Genomic DNA, 12121 nt, shown 5'->3' on the forward strand with positions numbered 1-12121 from the left:
GGGGGCAGGAGGAGAAGGGGACAACAGAGGATGAGATGGCTGGATGGCATCACTGACTCGATGGACGTGAGTCTGAGTGAACTCTGGGAGTTAGTGATGGACAGGGAGGCCTGGCGTGCTGCAATTCATGGGGTCGCAAAGAGTCCGACACGACTGAGCAACTGATCTGATCTGATCTGAAGAGTCTTGAAAGTACCATAATTCGAAAGCATCAATTCTTCAGTGTTCAGCCTTCTTTATGTTCCAACTCTCACATTCATCCATAGCTATTGAAAAGACCTCAGAAAGAATTTATTTGCCGTCTATTAATGTTTTAGATTGAGGTGAACATTCTGTACTAGTGTCCATGTAGGATTAAAGATCACAAACTAAATCCTAATACTTCACAGATGGATAGGAGACATGAAGTGTCCATTAAGACCTAGCTGAGGAAAGCCTTCAACAAATAACTATAGAATGTTATATAAATAGAAACACCCTGTATTTACAAACCTACTTGGCAGAATTTTAAGAAATGCCCTGTACACACTTTAGAGTGACTTTTTTCGAAAGATATTGGGAAGAGTAACATTGTTTGAATGATTTTAATTTTTTTTTGAAGTTTTTGTAATATTTATTTTTGGCTATGCTGGGTCTTCCTTGCTGCATGCAGGCTTTGTCTAGTTACAGTGAGCTGGGGCTGTTCTTTCATGTGGTTGTGTGGATTTCTCATTGATGGTTGAAATACATTTAACTTATCAAAGGAAAGCAGAGTCATTAGATTTCCATTAGTTTATGGTTTATGGATGTTTATATACCAGAAAATTGACAAAATTATTCTTTACTTCCCCTTATATTTTTGCTGTACCAGGCACCTTGCAGAATATTAGTTCTGTGACCAGGGATTGAACCCAGGCCATGGCAGTGAAAGGGCTGAGTTCTATCCACTGGTCTGCCAGGGAATTCCTGAGATATGTTAAGTTAAAACTTAATAACAGGTTGCAAAGGGCAGACTATTCAAGCCAACAATTAACAGCACCTGTTGAAAAAGCCTTTTAAAGTCATGCATTACTATAAATACTGGGAAAATAAAATCTAGATAGTATCCCTGCTATCAAGGAACAGGAAAGGATCAGTGTCTGTTTACTCTTCCTTCTTTACATGTGAACTACTTGCTTATTCTCCTGACTTCCAACCCTTTTACTCTAGGGAGTAACTTCACATTCTACATTTAATGTTACAGAGGAAATAAAAGCCAATAGAGATGTAGTCTCTAAGTGCCTGTCTTCAAACCTGTCTCTGTATGTATACTGATTGCTAATGCTTCTGGATCCCAGACTTGTTAAGAATCTTACAAATCTGATAATTCCTTCTCTTTGCAGTATTTCTCTTTGCAGTGTCCTCTCTTTTTCTTAATGACTTCTTCCTTTCAGCATTTAAACATGTTTTAATTTTTGCCTTAAAAAACCCAAACACTTAACCTCTATCTCACTCTATCCCTTTACAGCCAGATTTTTCATTGTCTGTCTTGTGTGTCTAATTCATCTTCTATTCATAACACAAGAGTAGACCGTAGCAGTGGGAAGATGCTAAGTGAAGTGAAATCGCTCAGTTGTTTCCGACTCTTTGCGACCTCGTGGACTGTAGCCTACCAGGCTCTTCCGTCTATGGGATTTTCCAGGCAAGAATATCGGAGTGGGTTGCCATTTCCTTCTCCAGGAGATCTTCCCAACCCAGGGATTGAACCCGGGTCTCCCGCATTGTAGGCAGATACTTTACCGTCTGAGCCACCAGGAAAGTCCCTGATGCTAGATTCTTAAATTGTTTAGTCGCTAAGTTGTGAGTGACTGACTCTTTTGCTGTCCCATAAACTGTAGCCTGCCAGACTTCTCTGTCTATGGGATTTTCCAGGCAAGAAGGAGTGGGTTGCCATTTCCTTCTCCAGGGAATCTTTCCAACCCAGGGATCAAATCTGAATCTCCTACACTGGCAAAATAGGAACCTGAATATTAGGAAACTTGTATTGTAAATTAAAGAATTTTGAAGATTATAGTAAAAACTGGTGAAACATTGAAGATTTTTAAGTAAAGGAGCAACATAAAGCTTAGTGTTTTAGGAAGATCTTTTTGGCAATGTTGTGGGAAATGAAGAATGTATTGTATTTTGGAGCAAGGAGACCAAGAAACTGTTTGAGTAATCCAGGAGAGTAATGATGAGTTCTGAATTAAGGCAGTGGTAGAAAAAAGAAGCAATGCAACAGATTCAAGGGAAATAGTTACACCTTCCTTTTACAAATGTAGGAATTACATCTTCCTTTACAAATCTAGTATTGATTGATCTTTCCAATTCTGAACCAGGACAGAAACACTAATATTTTATACATCTAGCACTTAGTACTAGCAGCTGCAGCTATCTTTTGGATGTCAGACACCATACTTGGCTTGCGTTAACTGATTAAATTTCTGTATCAGATCTATGATACAGGTGGATGCATATGAGGATATCGAGGCATGTGGTCATACAGATGGAGCTAGGGTACCTAATTCACCTTGGCTCTAAGGCTCATTCTAATCCAGTGTGCTGTTATTCCTGTGGCTGAAAAACATGTCTTATATATGCTTTTATTCCTTGTAGTGTTAAGCACATAGTAGTTACTCAGTACTTGCAAATATCCTCTATTTAGTCTGCATAAGAAACATTTCCAAGAAGAGAGTGGTGTTTTGGGTGATGGCTATGGTGTGGTTGTAAATAACATACTTTTGTATCTCCTTTTCAGATCTGGATGGTGCTCTACTCTCAGGGCCAGATGGTGATAGGAATGTCAGTGCAAATTTATTGACTGAAGCCAGCTCTGGTCAAGAAGGAGGTGATGCTGGTAGGTATAGTAGAATTTTAGCAGGAGTACCTTTAAGAGGATTTGAAGTTTTGGAATGTGTATGTGTTTATCAAGGAGCTACAGCGGTTTCTTTTCATTAAAGGAAAGTGTTAGGTATTAATATAAGCACTTTCAATCTGGCAGCTAATGTTGATTACAGAATTTAGAACACTGGTAAATACATGAATAGGTGTTTCTTTTTCTTTGAAGGAGACATGTTAAAGCTCTTAACTATCAAAAGCAAATAATAGATTGTGGCTTCTAGCTAGTGTATAGATGGGATGAAAATGGTAATTATCAGAATGGTTGACTAGTGTATTTTAACTAACTTTGATGTAAATTAATAATTTGGTTGTTGATGACTATAGAAAATACTAATTCTAAAAAAAAAAAAGAAAATACTAATTCTAAATAGTGATATTTATAACTGCTTTGTGGGAAGTGTCCTGCACAAGAAGACAAAGAATCCATGAGTATTCCAAAGAATAATATAGGTAAATTAAGAAGGGAGAAAGCTTTCTTTATAGAATGTCATGCTAATAAGTGTAGAAGAATGATAAAATACATATTTTTGCAACCTCCAGGGGAAGTAGTTCAAAATCATCGTTAGATAGTAAGCCACTATTGATAGGTTCATCCCATGATGCCTGGGTGAAAGTTTGTTGTAATCATCAGTCTTGATTATATCATTGATCCAAATAAAAAAGAGACATTTGCTTGGGGATAGTTGGAAAAGTGAATATGTAGTATGGTTTAAATGATATTCCTAACAATATAGTAGTACATAAAAGGGTACATGTGCATCCATAGAGAGAAAGCACGCGGCAAAACTAACATTTGTTGAAGAAAGTGATACAATTTCTATAGCTTTAGAAATCTTTTAAGCAATTGGGATAACAGTAGTACTCCTCACAGAAAGCTCTTGGGCTTTTGAATATACGGTGTGCACAGACCAAAATTAAGCTATAATTCTGAAGAAATTTTGTTAAGGTGGTTTCTCCTAACTGTTGGGGGAAAAAAAGTTTTGTTTTTGTTTTTTTTTAATTGGCTGCTTTGGGCCTTCTTTCCTGTGCACGGGCTTCCTGTAGCTGCTGAGATTGGGGGCTTCTCATTTTCGTGGCTTCTCTCTTACAGAGCAGAGGTTCTGCATGCATGCTGTGGTGCAGGGGCTTAGCTGCCCCAAGGCATGTGGGGTCTTCTCGAATGAGGGATCAAACCTGTGTTCCCTGCATTGGCAGGCAGATTCTTAACCAGTGAACCACCAGGGCAGTCACTGGATGATGTATGTTTTGGACATTAAGAAATATGGAGATGAACAAACAAGCACAGTCCTTGCTGTTAGAGTTTACTTTGTTTTGCTCTGATTTGGACAAGAGCTATGAGTCATAAAACTCAAAACTTTATTTAGAAGTGTGAAACTGAAAATTGATTAACCTTCACAGGCTACTACTCCCAACCTTCCTCCTTCTCACACATACAAATGTGGTGTCTCACTTTACCACAAAGCGGTATTGCATTACAATTAAAATATGTAATTATGGATCCAGAGGACTTTCCTAACATTAAAAAACAGTAAGTGAAAGTATTCCCAGTACAAAACAATTTACAGTAGTAGTAATGAATCACAATTTTTAAATACCTTAGAGATTTTTTTGTATTGTGGATATTAATAGTTTCACTTTTTCCTTAAGAGGGAAATCTTAAGTTCTTTTTATTTTTCTAAGAGGCAATGTATTTGGCAAATAGATATAGAAAATTGAATTCTTAGAAAACCCATTTGGCAGGCATTCATTTATAAAATTGTGTGTATGGGAGAAAAATTGCTAAGTTCCTGCACAAGTGTGCTCTATGTATATATCCTAGAAAGGAGTGTTCAGGCAGAGGACAGCGTAAGTGCAAAGTGCAAAGGCTTTGAAGTAGTAGCCATTTCACCAACATGGAATAGCACAGAGGCCAGTGTGGTTGGAATAGAATAACCAAGAGAGTGGTTTGGAAGCAAGGGCTAGATCAGTTAAGGCTTTGTAGTGTATTGGTAGTCTTTGGCTTGCACTGTAAGATCGTTAGTCCGAGCAGACTTTTTAGTGGAGTAGTATCTGGTTCTGATTTAAAGTTTTTTAAAAATCTGATTGCTGTGTTGAGAATGAGCTCTAGGAAGGCACCACGGTGTGAGCTTGGAGACAAACTGATGGCTATTGAAAATAATCCAGAGGCAACAGTTGCTGATTAGTTTGGATAGGGTGGCAGTAGTTATGGGGGATTCTGGATATGTTTACTTTTATATTAGGCTGTTCTATCATGATGCTGATAAAATAGTTTTATATCCATCTTTTTAATTCCAGTAAGAGTCATCTTAATTACCATCATTATATCAAAATCACTTTTTAATTGTATTAGGTCCTTCACATGATTTCAAGTATGGCCTGATGCCTGGCCCTTCTAGCGATTTCAAGTATGGATTGATACCAGGTACTTCAAACGATTACAAGTATGGATTGATACCAGGTGCTTCTAACGATTTCAAGTATGGATTATTGCCTGAATCTTGGCCAAAACAAGAAACTTGGGAAAATGGCAAGTATTAGTCAAAACATCTACAGAGCTCTTAATACCATTTTTATCAATTAATTAAAAGCTTCCACATTCTGGGTTTTAAAAAACTCAGATGGTAGTAGCCATACAATAATCCCTATTCTCAGGAATAGGCAAGCTTTTGACAAGTTTTCTGTTTAATGTATAATAATAAGTGCTTTTTTGTTGTTTTTAATTCTCAAAAGGTGAATCATCTCTAATCATGAACAAGTTAAAATGCCCTCATTGTAGCTATGTAGCCAAATACAGACGAACACTAAAAAGGCATTTGCTCATTCATACGGGAGTCAGATCATTTAGCTGTGATATTTGTGGAAAACTGTTTACTCGAAGAGAACATGTAAAAAGACATTCCCTGGTAAGTAACTTTAACTGATCGTTGAGATAAACTGTGTTTGTTTAAGGTATTTTAACACTATTACCTGCAAATTTTTGCTTTAAACAATGACTGTTATTTGTAAAACCAGTACTGAACTTCATACAGAAAGATAATGGTATATTTACTCTTTGTTAAATGGGAGGTTTAATTTGAGTGGTTCAAATGTATTATATTGTCTGTACTGTCCTAACATTGGTTTTTTTTTTTACTTCTTCAATTAGGTGCATAAAAAGGATAAAAAGTACAAATGTATGGTGTGTAAGAAGATCTTCATGTTAGCGGCCAGTGTTGGAATAAGACATGGATCTCGGCGCTATGGTGTCTGTGTAGACTGTGCAGATAAATCACAACCAGGAGGACAAGAAGGTGTAGATCAGGGACAGGATACAGATTTTCCTCGGGATGAAGAATATGAGGGGAATGGTGGAGGAGAAGCTGATGAAGAGCTGGTTGATGATGGAGAAGATCAGAATGATGCATCTCGATGGGATGAATCAGGAGATGTTTGTATGTCTCTTGATGACTAACTGACCTTCTATACTCCTCAAGGATGCTGCATTTGGACATAATATGAATCAACAATTTGGATTGTTGAACTTGAAGGCTTGCAAAATATGGTACATGCTGGATGGTAGTTACATTGCTGTGAAAACTGTAGGGTCAAAGCCTTATAGCAAAAAAAAAATTTTTTTTATATTTGCACAGGACTGTACAGCAAACAACCTTGTGGTTGAATTACATGGAGTTCACACATCTTCAGTCAGTTATCAAAGTAAAAATATTTTTTATTTATAGGATATACAGTAAGTATTTGGATCCTCTGAAAATATAATACCTGTTCTTAAAAAGCTTACATTCATGTGCCACTTTAACATGAATGAAGAAAATTCGTTTATTAAGAGTACAGTGACAGCTGACCTAATTACTCTGTCCATCAAACCACTCAGGCTAGTTTGTACTAGTAGAGTTTTGTTTCTATTTTTATTTTTATTAATTTTATTTTTTTTAATACAGATTTTCAGTGAGGGGCCTTTTCAACCCCATTGGTTCTACTTTTCTGTATTTTTCACTTTATTTTGCTTCATAACTTAAACCAAGTCTCTTCTAGTCTTAGGTATTATTTCTCAATTTTGTGCTGATGGGCATGTTTATAAGAACTGGAGAGGTAATTTATTGGAATGAACTAACTGACTTCCTCCATTCCCCCTTTCCTTTCTGACATGAATTTTACTACTTTATAAATGAAGAATGATGTTGCAAAGTACCGTGGTGAGGTTGACAAATACCACTAAAATGATTATGATTTAAAAGTAACTTTCTCCTGCTGCTCTAATCTGATAAATGGTTACTATATGACGTTTTCTGACAAGGCATTTGGTTTTGGGTATCTGTTACTTTGGCACTACTCTTGTTTGCTTCTTTTTTATTTTTGCCAGTGTACTATACCTCAGTCCTATTTGAAAAGACAGAAGTCTAATTGAAAGAAAAGTCATAGAAATAATAAGTAAAATGATTTGCTTTATAATTTATCCTCCATGTCCAGTTTGGTTAGCTTGTTATGCAATATAAGTGAAATATCAGGTTTTTACTCCTGTGCCCTTTTATCATTAAAATTAACACAAAAAGCGCATTCTCTTTTGTTTCATACTTATGGGGTGTTCAGGGTTTGAAATTATGATAGATAATTAATTTATTTTTCAATTCCTTGAAATCACTACATCTTGATATATATATATATAGTCTTTTTAGTAGTCACCATGATTCAACAATCTGCAAAAGTCTTACAAATAAAATATTGCGAGGCTTTACAATTTATTATTCTGTTCACTAAATTCTTCAGGATACAAGGGATGATGTATTAAGTTGAAATCGCCAGATTTATTTAGTCTGACAGATGAATTAACTGATTGACTCACAGCAGCATTTCACATAATTGATATTAATATGCACAATGTTTATCAGGAACATACTGTATATTATATAAGATTGAGGGATATCATATTTTCAGCTTTCTTTTAAATAGAAATTGAGTATATTTTCTTATTTTATATCAGGTAACTAAATTATGCTAGTCATGTGGAAAAAATTGCAAAGTACACTTTGACAGACATAATCCTTTTGGTGCTCCATCTGATCAAAGTTGAAAAGACTGGGTTTTTTAAGAGACAGGCTTTCTTACTGTCTCTGATTTCAGTAGAAAGATGGTTTAACATTAGACATTGATGCTTCTGCTTGGATAAATCAAGTACAGTTACATGGTGAGATGCATCATTTGTCACCTAAACTTTATCATACTTTTCTATAAAACTGAAAAACTGACATGAACAGTTTTGGTTTGGTTTTTGTTTAAGACTGAAGAGTACATCTTTTTCTCAGTGTTCTAGACAAATGAGTAAAATGTAATTCTGGTGGGGTCCAAAGTAGACGTTAGTTGGGCAAAGATACTATGAATGGAAAAGTATTTTAAACGTAAAATGTTCTGCTTTGTGAATATGTAAGTATAGTATAAAGATTACTTTCATCCCATTTATCCCTCTCCTTTAAAATAAACCATAGTTTACAATTGGTAGATCTGTCTATATATAAATATATATTAAAGAGAAAAGATATATATCTGAAAATCACCTAAATCTGCTTTATTAGACTACAGTTCACTTATTGCATAGAAACTGGACTTGGCTTTACATTCTTAATGTACTTTTACTTTTCCTTAAGATATGAACTTACTCTCTTTAAACTGAATTTTCTTTACTACTTAAATTGTTTATGTATATCTGGTAAATTATGACCAAATTTTTGTTAGATTGCCTACAGTAAATTGAAAATACACACTTGGTACACTACGGATTGTTGTGCTTTTGTTTTGGTTTTAGTTGGAAACAAGGTTTGATGTAGATGGCTTGTTACTGTTAATTTAAAATATTCTATAATTATTGTCCATTACCTTCTGTGTTGTGTTGTGACAGATTTGGCTATATTTTTAGTCAACTGAAATAATGATACTTTAAGAATTTGTTTTTAGAAAGGTAATCCAAAGGAAAAATGTTTATACTCTTGAATATATTAGCCTCAGCCTATATAAAAATTTCTTCTTTTAAAGTAAACATTTTACCAGAAACAGAATTGACAGATTTTTCTACTTGCTGACTGCCTAACTTATTTTGTTTCGTGATCTTGAAGGGACTGCTTTTTCCCTTCTAGGTCTTTTTTAAAAAAATAGTTTAGTACTAAGGTATACTACTGGATGTTTCTATTTTTTTAAGTATATTCTTTTTCTGACTTACAGTACAGTTTCAGGAAGTTGATAGATACTAAGAACTCATGATTGGTCTCAGAGAGGTAACAGTGGAATACTCGTAATTTTGTCTGTGGTGCCCTGGCGGAATTATGTGTTACACATTTGCTGAATTTTTCTCTTGTAACTTATATTTTAAATGAAAAATATTTTAGATCTTTTATTTAATGAAGGGGGAGAGTATAAACTGTTTATTTCCTATTCATTTTGTAGTAACAGACCCTCTCATATAAATCAAGATATCATGCATTATTTCTTAGGAGTCTCAGAGGCAATTACTTCCATACAGCCCCTGCTTTTTCATTGTTATTGGCCCTTATTTTTCACATTCACTAGATACTTTGCTAAATTTCAGCATCCTAGCAATTAAGAGCTAAAAAAGAAAAGAAACATTATAAGGGAAAATGGAACAATAATGAATAGCTTTGAAATCTGGGGGGAAAGCATGAGCTGGTTTTTTGGTAGAGCCATCCTGCTGAGGAAGAGTGAGATGAAGTTTATTCATGTATATAAAGCACTTAGAACACTGCCTGGTGCATAATAGTGACATGACACATCTTAGTTGTTTAATAATATAGGAGAACCAAGGGGGAAAGGAGTGGAAGAATAGAGAACGGGGAATGAAAAAATTGGGACTTAGAAATTTGTATTAAAACATTGTGTTATAAAAGGCCTGATAATGACTAGTATAATATCGGGGATAGTGTGATGGAAGAAGGGTCTTAAAAACCATAAAATTTAAAACCATTAAGCTCTATTACATTTTTAGGATATTGTCAGCATAGGATGAAAAAGTTATTTTTCTGAATAATTCCAAAAGCTAGCTTGTTTTTAGTGCCTGCACATGCCATTGCGCTTTACCTTATCAAATCCCCTATAAGTAGGTGCTATTGTCTCCATTTTATAGACAAGGAAAGGCTCCATGAAATTGCCTAATGGACTAATGTAACAGTCACTACAAAGTAGAGCTGGGTTTTGACCAGGTCTGATTCTGAAGCCCATGCTCTGTTTAGGGGGCTCTGTTGCTCCAACTTTTGTAGGATTTTAGCTCTTTAAAGTGGTCTGTCTATGGAGACATATTTTCCATATAAAACAGCTATGTTAGGAATTTGAGTGTCTGTCTAATCCTTCCTCCCCCAAATGTCCTTAACTACTCTTGCCTCCTAATACAGCAATTGTTACACCACATGATTATAAACAAGATACCCTTCAGTGTAGCACATGCTATTAATTGGCTGTAGCATTTTCATTTTAAAAGGATGATTTTTAACTGAAGAATTAGATATGAACCCGTTTTTGTGCCGTTCAGTCACCCAGATCCTTAAACTTAACTATGGTACATAATATACATGCTTAGAACTAACATATTTTTTCTTAGTCACTTTAGGATTTTAAATGGAAAGGTTTTTTTTCCCTGCTATATCCCTACTTTCAAGTGAAGTTGAGCCATTCAAGATATTTAGTTTAAAATGTTTTAGGGATAAGCACATTTTAAAAGATGTTTTGTAGCCCTGAATTTTATGACATTGGGTCCTTAAAATTTAGAGTATGCTGCTTATTGAGAACAAAATTGGATTAAGGAGAGGGTTGGTTGAGGCCATTATGAGATGGGAGAATCAGCATTTTAAAAACACTGTAAACAAAAGAACACTTTCTGCCTGCTGTTTGTAAAAGCTCTTTGGGAAGATCTTTTACGAAGACCAATTTTTAATGTAATTTACCTACCTAGTATAAGTGTCCTAAGACATGTATGTAAACTTCCACAATGTTTTTTTTTTTTTTTTTGGTCTGTGTATTTAGAAAATACACACGAATCTTTATCAAACCTAAAAATATAAACTTGTGAGCACTGAACTGCTTCTGGCTTTGTGAATTTTGTTGACTCTGATATTTAATCCAGATTGCTTTTAACAACAATAATTTAGACTAACTGGGTATGGGAACTCCTTTGTAAACTTTGACTTATGTATAATTCAGATACCTTTGTATTGTAGAATATTAAGGTTTATCTCTTTTTATGTGAAGTGCATAAAAGGCTCAAACTACCTCCTAGTAGTAATTCTTGGAGAGCTGCTTTAATTAATAGAAAGCAGTCATTTATAATCAGCATATCTTTTGTCTTTCATCTGTATTACTTTTGGAATTCTCTACAGGTTGTAGATAACATTGAAATATTTTCCCTGAAAGTACATATTTCTGGAAATGGGTTGAAAAGCAAAGGTAAACTACTTCACCTATATTTATTGCATATATAGCAGATTAATGGGTTAACAACTTTCAAGTCTTTGAAACTTTAATAATACAGAAAAGAACATTTTTTTGTGGTGATGGTGTTAAAGTAATAGAACAAAGGACTGGATACCCAGACTTTTAGTTATTAAATGAGAGTTTTGATTTAGTTTGGAAAATGAAGAGGGGATGCCCATATTGCATACAATTCCTAGTGTCTTTAAAGTACTAAAAGAACTCTCATGTGGCAGTAGATATATTTTAATGGTTTGTGTAGATAATATTCTCTGTGGTTCCAAGGGGTTAAGATTGGACAAAAGATGAAGTAGGGATTATTTGAGGGGAAAAAACAACCCCTTCACCCAAAATTTCAATTTCAAAATGAATTTTTTTGGTTGTGATTTTTCTGAACCATTGTAATTATCAACTTTTTGTTTTGCTTAGAACATTGTTAAAAATTATGTATAAATATCTCATGAAGCACATTTTGACACCAAAATGGACACAGCTAAAACTTAGAAAATCATGTTTAGCTTTATGGAAAAAATTGTTACTTGAACTTTTTTCTTTTTCACGAAAAATCCAGACCAATGTTTGGAAGATGGTGTAGGAAATTCAATGATTGGATCTGTAATTAGATAAGAAAATTAAAGCTCTTTTGAATTTTAATAACTGAACTAAAGGAAATTTAAAAATGGAATCCAGGAAAGTTAAAAAATAGGTTCTATAGTTGCATGGTGCCTTACATGCTATTAATACTACCTTTTGAATCCCC

General features: G+C 34.6%; 1 protein-coding gene across 1 annotated transcript in view; it reads left to right on the forward strand.

The window, feature by feature from the left end:
- ZBTB10 (zinc finger and BTB domain containing 10) overlaps positions 1–12115 on the forward strand; it is a 115692-nt gene extending 103577 nt beyond the window's left edge. The window contains exons 8-11 of the mRNA XM_010863548.1: positions 2756–2854; positions 5249–5425; positions 5629–5801; positions 6044–12115. Coding sequence (XP_010861850.1) covers positions 2756–2854; positions 5249–5425; positions 5629–5801; positions 6044–6349 — 755 coding nt within the window. The 3' untranslated portion in view covers positions 6350–12115. The remainder of the gene's footprint in view (positions 1–2755; positions 2855–5248; positions 5426–5628; positions 5802–6043) is intronic.
- The last annotated feature ends 6 nt before the right edge of the window (positions 12116–12121 follow it).

The sequence above is a fragment of the Bison bison genome, unplaced genomic scaffold, assembly GCF_000754665.1.
Source record: "Bison bison bison isolate TAMUID 2011002044 unplaced genomic scaffold, Bison_UMD1.0 scf7180017864491, whole genome shotgun sequence".
NCBI classification, from domain to species: Eukaryota; Metazoa; Chordata; class Mammalia; order Artiodactyla; family Bovidae; genus Bison; species Bison bison.